This window comes from Labrus mixtus, chromosome 7 (assembly GCF_963584025.1).
Source record: "Labrus mixtus chromosome 7, fLabMix1.1, whole genome shotgun sequence".
In the NCBI taxonomy this organism is placed as follows: Eukaryota; Metazoa; Chordata; class Actinopteri; order Labriformes; family Labridae; genus Labrus; species Labrus mixtus.
Genome location: NC_083618.1, coordinates 5,943,229 through 5,962,548, shown reverse-complemented (window position 1 = coordinate 5,962,548; position 19,320 = coordinate 5,943,229). Strand labels below are relative to the sequence as shown.

Here is a 19,320-nt window from a genome sequence, read left to right as displayed (position 1 = left end):
ACGAAAATCGACCGCTTGCAGGCTAATCTCCCTCTTCACCAAAACATTCCAGTACAACGCCTACATTACTGCAGATGCTGAACCATCCACCTGTCAATCTCGTGGCCCATCTTACCCTCATTCATGAACAAGAAACCGAGCGTAAACTCCTTTACTTGGGGCAAAGACTTACTCCCCACCCGTAGGGGGCAATCGACCATTTTCCGGCAGATTACCATGGCCTTGGACTTGGAGGTGCTGACCCGACCCTCATTCCTGCTGCTTCGCACTCAGCTACAAACTGCCCCCATGCCTGCTGGAGGTCCCAGCGTTAAGGAAGCCAACTGAACCACATCATCTGCGAAAAGAAGAAAGGAGATTTTGATTGTCCTAAACTGGAAACCCTCCTCCCCCTGGCTGCGGAAATCACGAACACCCGCAACACCTTACAACAATAGATTTTAATACAGTGGTTTGCCATTTTTTACCGTGGATATGAAGTCAGCTACTAGTCACCTTATTCACAACAGGAGAAAGACTTTTCTCCCTGAAGTATCTCCTGATACTTGGCAGCTTGTACATTAAATATTTCACTACTTTTAATGAGGCTTTTTAAGAAATATAAAATAAGCAGCATGTTGCATTGTTGTATGGCTTCTATTTTAGTAAGAAAAATTAGATCTTTCAGAATGTGTTTGCCGGTAAAGCAACAGGTTATCTCTGGTATTTTACTCACCTCTTGATGTTATCAAGTCAAGCAGGAATTCATTTTTATCTCACTGTTGCAAACTTTTAAATTTTTTAATTTTAATGATGATGTCGAGCCGTTAAGAATACCTGTGATTCCTGCAAATACCTTCAGGAGAGCAAAAAGAAGGATACATTACAGGACACTGTGATTCTTACACAGATGAAGTTCATAAGTTTAAAAATTACAAGTCATTTATGGGTTATCTGTGAGACCATCTTTAATTTAATCAAAAATCTCAAAAAACTCCTTTGAGTGTCTTTAATCAACATTTACAGAAATAGAAGAAGATAAATGAACAGTTCATATTCTTGTGCTGTCAATGCCTCATCTCTCATGTATTATTATGCATTTCCTGGTACTATGACTTACACTTTCATAAACAAAGGACAAAAGCTCAGTGACTGGAAATTATAAAAAAACAACATTACATGCATTAAAATACCCTCTAACAATTTATTGTGGGGTAATAATAATAGAAATGACTAAGTAATAAATCACAATGTGTTGCTTATTGGATTTTTCTCTGCCATCTCTGAAGCATTCACATTGTAGCCTCAGCATAGCGTGGCAATATATTTTGCTTTGGTTAGTTAGTTTTGAAACTGTGCCATATACAATGTGTATACTGTACATTTTTTCCCCAGCTTCAATAAAGCTATAACATTCATAAAAGTGATCTTAAATAAAGAGCTGGGGTGTCAGTTTATTTTTCTTTCAGGCGATATCAAACTATTCATTTTGTTTCACTACTCGCTGAGCTGCTAATGGTTTTGAGATATCTATGTACTCATGGTAAACATATCCCAAACTAGGCTGCACTTATCACATACTTTAATTTAAAGAGCCTGTTATTTTTTTCTGGAAAACTTGAACTACGTCACCAGATGACACGGACCTGCATAGCAAGGTACGTCGTTGTCAGTGTGCGGAGTAAGCACCCATCTTTAAACCCACTGTCAAAGGCTCTGGTACATTTTAAAAAGTGCTTTAGGTTCTTTTCTATTCTCTGGTGTTTAGCCCCAGGTAACTGGCAGTGCCTGGAGGGACACCTCCAGCCTGATTTCACTCTTCTTGTAAGCTGCTGTTATTTTGAGAAACCTGCAAAGCTCTTTTCTTCCTCAACCTCTCGCCTCCATCTTTATGGTGTCAGAGGAGCCTTTCTGTGGTAACTGGCTGATTGGTTTTAGCCTCCTAGCTTGCTGGTATGGGAACCTCACATGATATGATTTCAGTTGGTCCAGTTTCAGTTGGACTAATACAATACATTGATTTTTTTATTTTTTATTTAATCATAAAGCTTGATAGTTAGGGGTGCAGAAATGCAAAATTTTCTCTAATCGATTACTCTTCCCAATGTTAAAGCGAGTACTTGAGTAATCGTTTTGTAGTCCCGCCCCCAACTATGACGCGATGCCGACTGTATCTATTGATTAATTTGAATCTTCGGGATTTTAATAATTGTTAGTAAGATGCCTTTGTATTAACATTCAAATATGACATTTCTTACTTCAACAGACAGCAAACCTCAAATAAAAATTCACACAGACGTATCTTATGACCGTTTTAACACTTTATTATAATTAAGAGCAGTGAGTGTGGCGAGCGGACGTGCAGACATCAGTGCGCACTCATCGCACGTTGAAGCTGTTTTGACAGAAACATTCTGTTAACAAAGACTCCAGTCTGCAGTGTCGCGCACACTTTACTCTGGTAAATGAAGTTACAATAGAACAGGTGAAGTGTCTGTCTGTTTCATCTTTCTCCTCTGTGCGTAATGACACTCGCTCAATCTCGCTCGTCCGTCTGCTATGAGCTATTTCTCCCTATAAGGTTGTTCCTTTTTGTAGTTATTAAAAGAATAATCATCTAAAATTCCAAAATATAGGAAAACATCGTGTTATGCTGCTCTGTCCTGGATGATCAAACGTCATTGGTTTAGCGGAGTAAAGCGGTAATCGCAACGTGAAAGTCCTTCTTTTTCTGTGGACTAAAAAGACAATTTGAACTGAACTTTTGTAGATCATATTGCATATTTTGTTTGTTTGGGACTTTTTGTTCATTGTGAATTCATAGGGGGGTTAATTAAAGGGATATTTTTGTTAGGGTAGCAGCGTAACAACAACGGACGCGTTTCAGCACAGAGCCTTTATCAGCGCTTTGTTTGTCATCTATTTTCTTTTTGTGCTCGTGTTCCTTTTTTCTGTTTTGAATTAGGCCTATCCTAGAACCCACAATGCAACAAGAAACATTTACAAAAATGTGGACTACAAAACGATTATTGATTACATTTTATTTGTAACCGATTATTATTTAATGAACGAGTACTCGGGTACTCCTTTGCACCCCTAGTTGGCACTTATGGAAAGCTCTTTCAATATTCCAGAACTTTTATCACCTTATGATCAAGTACTTGCTAATTTTACATCAATACTGTGTCTGTCTGTACCACAACATTTAAATCCCAGTTCTGAATGAAATGACAAGTGATGTGAATGTAACCGAGAGTTATTAGTTGCGCCTAAACTCGGAAAGAAAACATCAACACTGAGTTCTGTAGTATGAATGAGTGTTCTAAACTTTAATTGGGCAGCTATTAACCTGTCAGCGGTTCAAAAGCACTGCACTTCTGTTTACACTCTTCAAAGAAAAGTCTCCTGGATAACAAACTGTTATCTAGAGTTGAACTGAAATATACAGAGCTTTATACGCTTCTCTAAGCATCTGCGAGAGAGTGCAGAAGCGCGCAAGGAACTCATGGCTCCGTGCAACATTAAAAAAACTCCCCTCTCGACTCCTGCGGAGAGATAAGACACAGCAAAACTAAGAGTGCAGAATCACATCAGCAGAGAGAGAGGGAGCGCTAAGGTCCACAGTCCATAATTCCATAGATTTACAAAAGTAATCTGTATAAATGGAAAAAGTTATTTTGCTTAAAAGAAAAATAAAGGACTAGTCCCTTTATTTTAATATAATGACTGGTTCTCTGTAACATGGATGACTTTGGGTTGTGGTATCAGCAGGAATGTCACAATACCAGAATTGTAAACTGCAAAATGATACCACTGAAAAACAAACAATGTCGATACCTGTCTCAATAACAACACAATACTTTTCCTAGGCAACCAATATTGGTAAATTTCTTGTCCTTTAATAACCAAAATTTGACTGAAATCTCCTGCACACTGTCTAACGTGCACAAAAGCATTGGCCACGTTTCAGTACCCAGTTTTGCCAATGTTTTTGTGCAATTTAGACATGAGTCCATATTTGATGGATTCATTGACTTGTAAAATACATTTTTTCAGTTTCAGTACCTTTAAATGCAGTTGATCTGTAGAATAATTAACATTGTAAACATGTGATTTTCGAAAATGTACCAAAGTATTTAACATTTTGACTACCTTAGGTTCCACTGATTTAACCACCAGTGACTGTACAGATCTTAGAAGTCCAAAAGACGGACTGACAGATGGAGGCATGAACAACGTCAGCAGGACTGATCGTCCTAAGGCAAACCGTTGAAATGACAAGAGAAGTGGATGTTTTAAGAGAGGAGGCCCTGCAGGTGCCTGACAGCAGTCAAATGAGTCGACAAAACAGAGAAAACTTGTTCTGCAGCTTGGCTTGTTAAGGCTGTGGGATATGTTCCGCTTTAGTGGACATGTAGGAATGAGCGACAGGCGGAAAAAGAGTTGATGCTCAAAGTTTTGCCTGACAAAAGACCAATAGAGATGGATCTATATTAGCCCATTCTATTTTAGTTTTTCCTAAGTTCCTTATGTGTTAAAGTGTTGTATGTTTATAAATAATAGAGTAATTATGTTAATGACATGACTAGGCAGATCATACAACAGTCAAGCAGTCCATTTCTTGCCCTGCCTTTGAACCCCATCCAGACTTCTGTGAGAGCCATATCATCAACACTGCTTGTCACATAGAGCTGCAGGCAGAGAATTGAAAGCATAGCTCCACACGTAGAAACAGTCACAACTGAAACATATGAATAGCGTGCTAACGGAGACGAGACTGCAGAGGTGACCCCCAGTTGCCCCTCATTACTGTATTCAGTTATGCGAGAGAAGAGGCCAGTATGGATCAACATGTACTGTTCTCCTAGAAAACAACCCATTTGGACTCTAATGAAGTCTCCTGACAGCCTCTCACAAGAGTTAGAATGGAGAAAGCATGCTAATACCCTGTGCTGTGGCACAAAGAGGGTCGTTTTGGCATGAGTTGTGAATTACCAGACATACAGTTTTGTTTCCAGTTGAGACCCATTTATGATTGTGCTTTGTTTTAGACGATAACAATGTTTTGTGAGGCTCTTCCCTCGATGTAGTGACCATATCAAGCTCATTAGCCTCTAATCACTACTAACCATTGTGGGTTAAAGGGAGCTAATTGTGACTTCCACAACACTTAATAGTCAAGAGGTGTTGTACAAATACTCTCCCTTCCCCGTCATGAATGAATAAGTGATGTCTTAAAAGGCCCAGTGCACCACGTTAGTTTGAGTGAGAATGACAGATGGTCATGTAAATTAAGTGCCTAACAATCATTGTGTCTCATCGTCTGTCCAAAAAAGCGTTGTTCTTCCTTACCATATTGACTCCTTTGTCATGTTTTCTTTTACGTATTCATGTTTATCTACTTCCAGGTCAAAGCCCCGAGTGGGAACTTTGGAGCATTCACAGATCACCTAGGCCAGTTGGGGGCAGATTGAGGTTTATACATGAAGAGTAAATCATCCCAGACCCTGAGAAATTGATTTAGTGTTCGTAAGACTAATATGTTTACATCTGTCTAAAAAGTCCAGTTTCAGACGGGCTTACACATCCAATTTTTAACATGATGAAAGCTACAGACCCAGATCTTTCATAAATATCTACGCACTTGATGATATTATTGATGATGATAATGATCATGATGATGATCATGGTTTTGTTTGATAATGATGATTATTGGATTTTATACTGATTAGAGCTCTCAAGAACAGCTGTCGATGTTGTGCTTCGCCTGTCAGCACCTTTGTGTCCAATCGGACTTAAAGCTGTTGGTTTGCGCTTACTGACGTTTCCTTCTCTCTATAGATCCTTGCTTGTGTAGTACTTACTCCCTGATGTACGTCTCTTTGGCTAAAAGCGTCTGCTAAATGAATTGTAGTGTAAATGTACTGACTGAATGTAATCACAGGTTGATGATATACATCCTGCCCACGTACGACCATGAAGACATCCTGATAGTCACAGTGTGTTTTTTGTCATGGACTGTTTAAAACAGTGAAGTAGTCAAAGTCACATCACCTGTTTGTTTCTGAAGAAGCATTTTTTAAGCCTAAACAAGGCAGTGGCCATATTGGAAATGTAATCTCTACCTGACTTTCAATCATTGTAGAATTAGGCCAAGAGGCAGACCTTTTAAATTATTATAATAAATGACATCAATACTGAACAGCAAAACTTGCTCTGTTGTACAATTGTCTCTTTAAAGACACTGTGTTTGATGACTTTGGAATTTCTAAGTTAGCGTTCTTCTCTTAAACCTTTGTATTTTATTTTGTTGTTTTCTTTGGTACCAATATTACAGCAATCTTAATGTTCACAGTGTCAATATTTTCCTCCTGCAACACTTGGTCTTGTGATAGAGGGACTCTAATTCAATCAAAGTGCGGTGCCTTGCTTATTGCTATATTTATAGTTGTATGTTTGTCCCTGCAGTAGATTTCCCCCCCTGCTGCTAAGCAAAGGACTGACCTGAATCTGCTGCCTTCTTCTTTCAAAAACAGGAATTGTTGTTAAGAGCAAGATATCGACGGTGCAGACTTAGGCACAGTTGGCGTGATGGTGGTATTGACTATTATTAATAATATTCTGCAAGTTCACAATAATTTCAACCACATATGATGCATTAAAACGTAATAATAATATGACAGGATATCATTGCCTTTTGCAATTTATTATACAAATGTAACTCTTCTGTTCAGGTTTAGAAGATGATTAATATTTGACAGTTACATGATTCAGACACTTAGGTCGATTTTAAATCTTAGAAGAGAAGAATCTCGATTTTTACAGAAATCGTTTTTTTTCGCACCTCTACAAGTTATTAGTCATTATTAGTGTCAGTGGGTAAACAGCGTCACATTAGTTTGCAGTGTCTGGCTAACGTTAGCAGTGCTCACCAAACTTTAATCCGTTTTGCAGGTTAAATGTGGTGATGCGTTGCTTTGGTCCAGTGCTTATGTAACACTAGGCTGTGTTTAACGTGACAGCCTACAGTAGTGTTGTAGTATTTGAAATCGGTCTTGGTCTTAAAACCGGTCTCGAGACCACTTTTTGAAGGTCTCTTCTTGGAATCGGAAGCATTTTTACTCTGTCTTCTCTCGGTCTCTCGGACTGGGCGGACTCCGGTTTTTAAATCAATTCCACCACTGACATCATAACTGTGATAAGAAGGACAATGCTCCCATCTTAAAAGAACAAATACTTTCAATTCATATATAATTTGATTTTAGTCCCCCCATCACAGCCGCAACCTTCCCGTTGTTACGGTTTGACTGAGACACAGACCATGATATTCATGGTCTCGGTCTTGTCTTTGTCTTACCTTGCCTTTGTCTTGACTTGCTCTTGACTACAACACTAGCTTACAGACAACTTTATCTCCATTTTCCTGATCAAATATTGCAAAACTGCACTCCTCCTATGAGATGCTATCCTTTCACTGTGCTTGTTCTCATCTGTGTAGAAGAGCATGCCGAGTTTCTTCATGAAGCACCTAATTGTGAACATCACAGTGAGGAAATACTCCAATGGAACCATTGTTTACATTCTGAACCATAATTCCCCGTACAGTTCTTGTTTTCCCTTTCCTTTAATGACCTTTCTCTCTTAATGACTCCCTGAAAACCTTCCCTGTGAAACGTGCATTCACACATGCCAGTATGCACACAAAACACTCATACACACACACACACATACACACACATGTGCCCAGAAGTGTTTGCTGGATGAGGAGGTTATTGTGGGGGGCTACAGCTTGTGTCTCCCCGTCACATTAAAAAGCCAATTTCCTTTTAATAGAAAGAACAGCTGGACCTGACAGGTTCTGGGTCTGCAGATGGAGCAAACAGCTCCAGACCCTGTCCTGCAGCTTAGGCCCGGCTGCCCGTCTTATTACTGCAAGAGGAGACAGAGATGATAGAATGGAGGGAAGAGAGGAAGAAGGAAGAGGAGAAAGGGTGTAGCTTGTGCACTCTTAAGAAGGTGTGAAATGTTTGTTTAATAATGTAAACAGCTGCAGCAGAGAGATGCTGAACTCAAAACTGTTATCATTATGAAGATGGAACACAGGAGATTTGTACCTTTTTTTTCCCCCCTAACAGCACTCTGTGATAACTATCTTTCACTTAAAAGTCTTGCACTCATTCATTCACTCACCCCCTCTCTCTCTCTCTTTCTCCTCGTCCAGTGCACCTGGTTGAGTCCCAGGAGATGGCTGAATCTGCAGGAGTACCAGAGCAAGAAGCTGATGCAAGAGAGTGGGGTGGCTGTCCAGCGCTTCTATGTGGCCGACACAGCTTCTGAGGCACTGCAGGCTGCAAAGAGACTCAGTGAGTAGAGAGCAGTGCAGTTCTACTTCTACTTCTTCTCCATCACATAGAAAGAGCAGTCTGCAATAAGTTCAAGTGTTATCATTGTTTTGTATTGTACTAGTCCAGCTGGGTATTTAGATTGTTGAAAAACAGGGAAATCTTCTGTTTGGCTCTCAAGTTTATATGGCAGCTATTTCAACCAATCAATCAATCAATCAATCATTATTTGTATAGCACCAATTCACAACAAGTGTTATCTCGAGACATTTTGCAAAAATCAGGTAGAAGACATTACTCTTTGTTCTGTTACATAAGAAAATTGGATAGGGGGAGATGGGATAAGTTGCAGGCACGATTTCATCTTTGAATTCCTAACGTTCCTGTTGTCCACACTTACCTTGCCGCTGAGGTGGAGGTCGGAGCAGGCCGTGCATGAATGATGACGGAGGTAGGTTGTGGGGACGACACAGTCCAATGGTGGTGGCTGGGCGTCGGGGATGTCGGGTTTTAGTAGTAAGACATGAGAGCTCAGGAAAATATGTTGTTAATAACTAAGATTTACAGAAAGTGACATACAGTAATATGATGTTAATGCACAGAGAGAGATAGGGCGAGATAGGAGATCAAGGTGCTAGTTCCCCCGGTAGACTAGGTCTATTTCCTTTGTCTAAACATGTATCCCCGTGTAGTTTTGCACTTAAGACAAATCTTTATATTCCTGGTATTTTAAACTGTTAGTTGTTTTCGATTTCTGTGTAATTAAATGGCTGTATGGTGTTAAACTTAACAGTATTATCTGTGTTGCATGGCTCTATGGCCCTGCTACAGGATGTGCAAATGGCCGTGTCTAATCAGGGTGGAAGTTGTATCAGGTTTAATTTCATCTTTCTGCTGTTTGCTCCTGTTTTTTTGTTTTTTTAAGTGTAATGTTTTTCTGTGTTTCCTCATGGTCTCACTGGCTAATGTATTCACGTTTTATATCTTCATTTATTTATATGAAATCCTTGGCTACATTTTGGATCATTGCCCCCACACACCCACAGAAAAGCAAGGAAGTGACTCAGAGGCCTTATTTTATTCTTTCAACACGGATCTTCACAAATACATTGTCCTCTCATGAACAAAGATGGTTTAACACATATTTGTGTGCACCCACACAAAGATTTCTTTCTCATCCCCTACATTTCCTGTGCTACTGCTTCTCTTTCCTACACACTAAACCACCATACAGTGTGTGTATCCACCACCTCAGCAGCTATATATTTTATTCATTGTCCTCTTCAACTACGGCAGCGACTCCCTGATAACGCACCCAGGTCTGTTGTCAACCAGCAAGGTGCCACTCTTCTTACTGCTGCCTCTGGGCTCCAGTGCCTGGGGTGCTGCTTTCAGGCACCCTAGTTGCAATGCAGACAAGATAAACTAAATAGGTGTAAGATAATATATATTTTCTTGACAGTACCTATAGTGCTTGGTACGGAAAGAAATGGAGTGACAGAAAACTCAGGGCAAAGGAGTTAAAGGGAGCAGACAGCCTTACAAAACCAAGGCTGGGTTCAAGGGTTGGTTTTCTCAACTCAGGATTTGCAGTGCATTTTTTAGACACTAACAAGTCAGATACTGTAGAAGATTGAAAAAGTTAAGATGCTGCATGCATCACATTTTTCTCCTTGCACTCAAAAAGTAGCATGTTCGGGCAATTGTAAATATATTTCTGGACATTTCCTTGGTAAACTGACGAAAATCATTGTGTGGAGAGAGAGAGAGAGGAACTTTATAAAAATGGTGCTGAAATGAATTTATTGTGGCAGATTCTCCGTTGACGTAGAGGCTATTGCATGACTGCAGTTAAGACATATTTAATGGTGTCCTCAACCAACATTTTAAGTGAAGCTGCAGGGAACTTACACTTTTTGTTGCGCTCCATTGCTTTCCAGAAATGAATGAGACACGTGCTAAATCAGGTCTTAATTAGCGGCAGTGCGTTCAGATTAACTCGACTGTGGCTGTGACCATTTGCATCTTGAGCAACTCCGCAGCTAAATTAGAAACATGCGCCAATGCAAAATTCTTGCAGCTCTGACAGTTATGTGCGGTTGGCTTAGTAAATCAAGCCCTCCTTCCCAAAGCGTACTTCACAACTGCTTTATCTTCTCATTTCCATTTAAGAAAAAAAAAGAAAAAAAAGCTTTTGGTCAGTGTTCTAGTGCATGTGCGTGTTTATTTTTTCACACTTTGTACCATAAACCATTGCTGGCAAACTATCAATGCATGCAAGTGAGCATCTAGTGACGCTTCATTTCTTCAGATACACATTAATGTGTGAGGCTCACTCTTGGGCTATGTTAGGTCACAGATGATTGTGATGGAAGATGATAGGAAAGGGTGGGATCAGTAACCTCTTTAGTTCAGATCTACTTGGCTGAAACGCAAAGTGAGACTGTAAAGCTTGGACTCATGGGTGTCTGAGAGTAGGCAGGATGTGAAGCCAGCTCTGGATTGTGCTCTTTTTCATGCCGTTCCAGTGTAGAGGACACAGGGTATGAGTCTGCACAGGGGACCTGAGCTGACCAAGAGTGACTCCAATGTATTTTTGTGTGGTGCTGATATCCTGCTGTGAGCTCCTGGCCCCCCTGCATACACAATACAATAAACCAGTCAAGCATGGAAGCACAGGCAGACACAGATGAATGGCATGCGTTAGGTAAGCTTGCCCATATAAGCACACAATCACAAAGACACACTTACACACATGCACTCCAACCAGCATTCTCCTCTCTGCTGCACTCACTTAACCATGAAGTGGTTAAGTTGACAGTTCAATTGCAGCTATGCTATATAGAAACTGCTCTCACTCCTCTCATGTACTGTAGTGTCTAACTATCCTAAAGTGGACACAGATTGATTTGTTCATTTACCGCTAAGGGCAAAGCGCTTAAAATCTTTCTCCTTCTCTATCAAAACCTAAAAAAAGTATCCGACATGGACCATTGATTCCATTTAACTTGAATGACAACTCTTAGGGGAGAGTTTACATCTTGGCAGATGGGTGACTCACAACCAGCTAATGGCTCATGGAAAGTAGGGTTTGATTTCTGAGGCCCCATACTGTGTAAGCATTGCAGGGAGTTATCAAAAAGTCACAAGTTTTTGTCATATGTGCTCCAGCGGGACACTCGGAGAATGGCCCACTTACTGCTGCTGTCTGTCCAGAATCAATGACCCTGACCCACTCTGATGGCAGAGCTTTTAATTATTATGATGGGAGTGTGACAGCACAACCACCTAGCTGTAGTTTGAACAATAACTTTTGGACCTTGGAGTTACATAACACAACTTTGAAATGAAAAATGAAAGAAGCTTGTACTTTGTGAACTTGTCACAGTTTTGGATATTGTATTGTGGCTGTCTCTGCCCGACATTCAGGGATTCACTCCTTTGCTGGTTTTGCTGCTAAGACGCCACTCTCTTATGCTTCCAAGAAGGTCCTATGCTCTGAAGCAGTAAATGGGGAAAGCACAAGCGAGTGTCTCTCTGGAAGAGTCAATAACTGATGTGTGTTATATGATGCTGCTATAGACCTGCTAACGTTTCAGCAGTACTTTTATTTCTTAGCTTCTGAAAAATATTTACTTTCAAAGGTCATTACAATTAAGGTAGAAGGTTTAGAGGTAACCCAACACTCAACCCATTACAAATATATCCAGTAACAAGTATCTTGTCTCAGTGCACTAGAGGCTCAGTGCTTCATCAGGCTGATAAAACAATCGAGGAAGTAGTAACCAGTAGTGTAAAAAATATATATAATGTTGTCAGATGTACAGAAAAATATAGCTAACGTTACAGAAAAATTAGGTTTAAGTTATTTAAAAAAACTTCAAAATTATAAAAACAAATATTGTTACATGTCTGGACATGCATAAAGGGGTGAATAACTTTACCTATAGCTAACGGAAGCTCACCACACATTAGTTAACTAGTCTACTCTTTCCTAGAACTATGTGAGGGCTTGCTCCCTACCAGCTTCTAGTCTACTCTTTCCTAGAACTGGAGCTATGTAAAATTACTCCGCTAACACCCTGTCGAGAAGGGAAGACTTATATAACCGCCTAGCCCTAGGATTATCTGCCTAACATTCATTTCTGGAATAATTAGATTCAAGTATAATCCTTGATTCAGGACCCTAAATTAGCCCCCAGAGAGGGATTAACTGCAACTCTCCTCACTCAGATGCTAGGTGTGTTTGAGGTGTGAAGTAAAAGTCAGTAGAAGTGTGCCGTGGTGTGTCTGCTCATGCTTACCTCCCGAGGTTCACACGGCGTCCTTAAGAGAGGCTCAGGTCTTTGTGGTGTGAGTGACTTCAGTCAGAAAAGTGGTTTCAAAAAGTTTCAGAAAATTTATTGAAAAAACTTCAAAAGATATTCAAAATTCAAATACAAAAAAATATAAAAATGTAAAAGTAAAATACAAATTCAAAAGTTTAAACCCGAGCGTGTAGACACTTGAGGTTTTAAAAGATCTCGGTCTCAGAGACTAAGTCCCAAAACAGGGATTTAAAAGTCAGAGTGACGTGGAGTCCTTTAGTAAAAGTAAAGAAGAGCCCCGATCAGGTTCTCCACAGCATTTTTAGAGCCAAACTGTCTATTTTTTCCAAGATTCTGTAAAACCTCAACAATGCAGATTCGCAGAAGTGTTATACACCCACAAGTTCGTATGTGGTTTTGCTCAATGTATCCTGACCTCACAGGTGCATAGGCGCCTCGGATGTGTGCATGATTGACAGGATATGTAAAAGCAAAGAAAGTAGTAATGACTATATGACATATGAGTTAAATGATAAATGAATTAAATGATAATAAAAGAACACATATGGTAAAAACTAATTCAACAATTGCATAACTCTTTCTGATCTTTCAACAATATTGAAATCTGTAAAATAGTCTCACTAAATGTGATACCAATTTCAATACACTGAAGAATACACTAATACTGATTGTAGGAGACACAATGTTTATTTTACCTTTTTTAAGCTTTTTATTCAGTAGTTAGATCACCAAAGTTGATTTGGACTGTGCATCATTTCATTATTCCTACCTGTTCAGTTGTGTGGCGGGAGCCAAACAAGGGGGAGTGGGTTTGAATGTTTTCAGTTGATTTTCAACTTTGTCCTTTGTAAGTAACTTTTTAGCTTTGTGTTGCATTATTTTTCAGTATTTTGTAGAATGCACAGTTGGAACTTCTTTGGACTTTGATTTGATTTTGCACAAATGCGTCACAGATAAAAGCCCACTCAGTCTCGTAGTGGCATGTCTTAGTCTTATTCACTACACGGAGCATCTCACTGATATGATGACAACAAATACAAGTAAACTGCAGGTAAACACTGATTTCTGGTATTTTGCTGGCTTTTACCAACATAACAACCCCCTCTAGTACTGCAATGTCGCTGCATGATAATGTCACATGATAATGTGATGGTGGACTTGACTGGCATACTTACCAATATCTGACACCTAATATTAAGATTCAGTCTGTTAAAGAATCCCAATAATATTTCATACAACTCACTCTTAATCCATGTGAATAGCAAAACAAATGTAAAACCCTTAGATTGGCAATTACTGCACCTCTGGTACAAGTGCATGTCTGCCTTGAGGTCTGCAAGATGGTGATTATGATTGGAAAATGAAACAAGACGTTCTTCCAACACCATACAAGTAACCCAGTGTTTAAACGTGTGCGGGCACAGTGTTGGAACAGATTGTCTTCTCTGGTAGATCCCTCTCTGCATTGTCTGTTGCGTATTGTCAATAATAGTCTATAGCCTCAAGCTATAATTGCCTAAACTTCAGCAGTGATGGTAGCACTATTACACATGCACGCACGCACTCACATACACACACAACATATACAAAATACATATTCTGTATTTTTGTGTATGCAGGGTTTTCACAAAGACCTGCTTACTGTCTACCAGTTTGGAGATATCAGAACAGGACTTCAGTAATGAATATAGATTTCGTCCTTGCCTTGGAAGCAAATATGCACGTCAATGCACACATGCACACAAATAAACACACAGGTATACAAACACCTGTGCACCGCTACATCCAAAGAGAATGTGATTATACAGTCCACTTTGTGTGTCGCCACCCGCTTGACAGATGCATCTGCTGAGCAAATCTTGATGGATTTTCAGTCTGAATTCTAAATCAAAACCACATTTTCCCCTCCCCTTCTTCGCTGTGAAAGCCCTTCATGTCCGCCATGCCTCCTGCTGCCACCAGCAATCGTTCATTGACAAAGAAAACATTGCTTTGGATTCTTATCTTCACCGCATGTTGAGTCTGTTTGATGAACTGGAGCAACTTTTTATTTTGTAGTAAGAACACCTCATGTCAGAAGAGTTTGGAATATTTTGACATGACTTTCCCATGGCACAATTATGTTTTATATAGATCGTTTGTCTTTCTTTGTTTGTCTTTCTTTTTTGGATTGAAAAGTTTATTTACTTCTCTGACTCCTCATTCACCTCAGTCTACCTCTGTTGCTCTGTTAACTTCTTTGTGCTTGGCCCGTCAACTAACAGAGGTGGGACAAATTTTAATTTATTTCACTCGACTATGAATATTCAGTGTAAACAGAGCAGTTTTTATGCATGGCTGTTAAATCTCATGTGTGCATATTAGAGGCATAATTTGATATGTTGGCTCACTTGATATTAGCGAGTTACCTTTCTATGAACTTTTTGACGAGGCAGGTGTGTGTGTGTGTGTGCAAAGGCAGGCAGCCAGAATAAGTTATGCTGGTGCATTTTGTTTTTGTGATGGGGTATGAAGGAGAGGGAAAAAAGGGGATCTATAGATCTAGTTATTAAGTCTGCATGCTTGATATCACTTTGAATGTGCCTGGCTCAGGTATCAGTCATTTGAAAACATAAACATTTTGCTTTACATAATTATTATTTTTTCCCTTGGAAGGAAAGGGGCTTTTTTTTTTTTTACGGTTACTGGGGATTTCCAAGAGCCCTCAAAGTCAAGTCCATGAGGCTTTCACACTGCTCGTCAGATCATGTGTAAATAAAAGTAGCTCAAGGACCCTGCTGTTATGTGTCCCTTAAAGTGAATCTTTTCAGTGCGCTTATTAAGTCCCTCACTCCCGATGTGAGCTCAGACCCCCCTCCATGCTGGTAGTCTGTGATCTGAGCTAGCTTTCCTTCAGACAAAAGCAGGCTAAGATTGTATTATTGTTTAATCTGCCATTTAATAATGTCCCAGCCCTCTCAGGGACAACACAGCACATTGCTTTAGTTTCAAACAGAGCATGAATTAAGGGTTAAGTAAATACACATTGAGATTTTTCATTAAAATATCTTGTACACTTTTGGGCAATAAGCCAACGTATGACACTGTGAGAGGGTCAAACAGCGTATCATAACAATCCACGTTTTTATCCAATTCTTCTGTAATCCCACCGTGAAAAAATTACCAATTTTGCAACTGAATTGGAAGGCAGAGGCTGCATGATGTAATGTTTAGTCTTACAGGAAAGTGTGTTGGAGAATGCTTGGGGGAAGCAGGGGAGGCATGCACCAGCAAACCTGCAGGAGGGGAAAATCATTTCAATTCACCTTTCCAGTAGCATTGGTTTCCCATTGTGCACTGACGCACAGAGGAGAGTCTGTACACAGCAGTCTCTGCTGGATGGACTCCCAGACATATCACCTGTATTTGCCCATCACCAACAGTTTGGAGACACATCTGACATACTAGACCGGAGCCAATGATATGTTTGAAGTACCCTGTGGCGAAGGCAGTGGTATTTAAAAAGAAACTTGGGGAACAAACAGGAAGTTTATGGCCATAAAATCCTACCCTGTGTTTAAAACTCAGAATTTACATAAAAAAGGAAGTCTTAATATTTGGTTCAATTTGTAAAACTATCATTTGGCAATAGTGTAGTAATATTAGAAAGGTTTATTAATAAAGGTGAGAATAAACGGCTAGAGTAACAGTCATGAGACACTGTGTGGCCTAACACACATGCTGTTATGTGGTGTGGCTCCACAATATTTCTGCTGGTGATATCAACTGTTCTGCCGTCTCTGGCAGGGTGCAGAGAAGCATTTACACCTCCGACTGGGCCTGGCGCTGGTGTATGAGATCATCGAGAGAGTACCATATGCTTCTTCACTAACCCAAAACACTGCCTAGCCCGTACCATCTGTCATAGACAGTCCTTCCCACCATTGGCATCTCCACAAGCTGGTCTGAAGACTTTCTCATCCACGCTCCGCATTTGCATTTTACCCAAGTCATCCCTCATACTCTCCTCTCCCCCATCCTGACTGGTTCATGTGCCAATAGAGATGCATCATTATGCTTTCTCACTTAATTGAGTCACTGTATTTAGTCACTATGCTGTCTCCATGTAATTTAAAGGACTTTTACTTCCTAGACTGTGGCAGCTGGTTGGCTGAACCGTAGTTGGAGATAGTATTTAACACTGATGTCCACCTTCCATTCAGAAAAAAAGTCATTAGTCATTTGAAACAGAAACTTAAAAATACCTGTCTAAAAAGATGTCAGACTTCCATATCTACACTTCATAATCATATCTCTGAGTACCTTGTCAAAGTTTTCCACATAGATATGGAGCGACCAGTTTTGTGGTTTCTGAACGTGTGGTTGAAGCTCTAATTTGGAAGCCTGTTGTACTATTATCATCTTATTATTTTGGTAAACTTGCTTAATCACATTTAAACATGTTGTAAATTAGTGTAAAGTAGAATTAGGCATGCTGTGAGTGTCAGTCCACACAGTCTACAGAAGTAACATTTAAATCCACTCCACTGGGGCGGCAGTAGCTCAGTCTGTAGGGACTTGGGTTGGGAACCGGAGGGTTCAAGTCCCTATGCGGACCAAAAATGGAAATTGGTCTGGTAGTTGGAGAGGTGCCAGATCACTTCCTGTTTTCCACGATCCGTTTTCTGTGTGACCCTTTTTTGATTCTGGCAGAAACAGAAATGGTAAAAGTTTATGAAAAGCTGAACTTGTTGGAGAGCACAGCAGCATCCGCGGAGAACAAATAACACCTCACAAGGAGTCTTAACCTTAAACACTTAACTGTTCCATTTGCTGCTTCCAAAGGTGTTATTAAAACATAACGTGCTGGCAGGGCTATTACACCAAACATTACAGTGAAATTATGCTCTTTTCTTATTGTAAGGTGTTTCTATTTTAAGTCATTAATATTGCTCTTTGGCTATATGGTTCAGTTTGTGCTGTATTAGATTATGATTTCATCGTGCCTAGTATTAGTCAGTCATGAATGTGGCACAGCTAAGAGCCCTGTGGGGAAGTGAGTCAAAAGCTCAAGCTGCTCCAGTAGCTTTATGCAGCCATCAATATGTAGTTGACAACAAAGCTCTGCTTATTTCAGCAAGACAATACCAAACGTACTCCTGCAGGTATCACATGGCACCTTAGTAAAGGTTACCGGGTGATAAACTGATCTTCCTGCAGTCCTGACTTGTCACTGTTTGAAAATGTTGGAGCATTATGAAGAATAAAAGAAAAGAAAGGACACCCTGAACTGTTGATTAGCTGATATTCTAAATTAATCCAGAATAAAATAAAATTTGGATGTAAAAATGGAAGTTGGTCTGGTAGCTGAAGAGGTGCCAGATCACTTCCAGATCACTTCCTGAGCACTGCCGAGGTGCCCTTGAGCAAGGCACCAAACCCCCTCCCCACCACCAGCTCAGGAGCACCCTCCGTGAGCGGCTCCGTTACTCTGACATCTCTCCATTAATGCATGTCCATAAGATCCTGTTTGTGCATGTGTGTGTGTATTTCCGTCTATGTGTGTGTTGCATGGTTAACAGAGTGTAAAAACAGAAATTTTTCAATAATCAATAAAAGTAAATCTTAATCTTTAACTGTGCATCCTTTCAATCATTACACCTTATCTATTATTTCATATACATGTATTGACACCTCTCTCTTTTTAAAAACATGCCATGCTAATGGATAAAGAACTGATCAATAAGAACTGAGTTCACTTATGCAACAAAAAATTATAATTAATATATTTTTATACATGATAGAAGCTTGAATGCGTTTTACTGTGACGTCCTCCGTCTGCATCGTCAATTAAAATGCTAATATTTGTCAATCACAGAAGATGTATATTATTCTTTACTGAGGGTGGATGTCCTCACACATGCTGAGCACAGGCTTTTATCCTCACTCATTCATTTTCATAGAGAGAAAAAAAAAAGAAAAAAGAATCAAGACAGACCAAAACATGACCTAAAACATATATGTTTCTATGCAGACCATTGTCAGTTTGTGGTCCTGCTGAAAGAGGAGATCTAAATGCCTGAAGAGAAGAACATCAATTCTCCAACACAGGTTAGAATAAGGCGGGTTCAAATTGATTTTAATAAGTGAAATGTTACTTCTTATTCATATGAAAAGTGACAGCCCCAATCTGCTGATAGATGTGTGAATGTAACATGCTGTAGTTATATTTTATTGATTTCACAAACTGTTAGAAAGCCTGTACTGTAGATTTAAAAATGATTGAACCATAAGAGCATGATACCAAAAAGTGTTCATACTATAAGAAATGCATGTGTTGATGGCTGTTCATTTGTTCATTTTTGGTTGAAGAGCAGGAGACACTTTGAAGTCCTGAAGTAGGTGTTGAATAACAATATTTTTCTGTAGCCCATCAGAATCACTCATGACCTGGTTCATTTTTTCACCCCATTTTATCCTAACACTTGCTAAGTGATAAAGCCATTATCTGGATGATTCTGGCTCTAAATTGCATGTTTTATAAAGGCCATTCCAAGCGTCATTGAGCAGTGAATTGTAAGAAGCAATGCAGTGCTATTATTTCTCTCTGTGTGCCTTTTTCTTTTATTCACTCAAGTTCTGCTCCAATTTTTACCTGACAGTAATTTAAACAAGTTTGTATGGCCTATGTT

At 39.7% G+C, this 19,320-nt stretch overlaps 1 protein-coding gene across 1 annotated transcript in view; it reads left to right on the top strand.

Moving 5' to 3' along the window:
• Nucleotides 1-19,320, top strand: part of suclg2 (succinate-CoA ligase GDP-forming subunit beta) — a 110,858-nt gene that overhangs the window by 16,792 nt on the left and 74,746 nt on the right. The window contains exon 2 of the mRNA XM_061042335.1: nt 8,201-8,342. Within this exon, the coding sequence (XP_060898318.1) occupies nt 8,201-8,342 (142 nt within the window). The remainder of the gene's footprint in view (nt 1-8,200; nt 8,343-19,320) is intronic.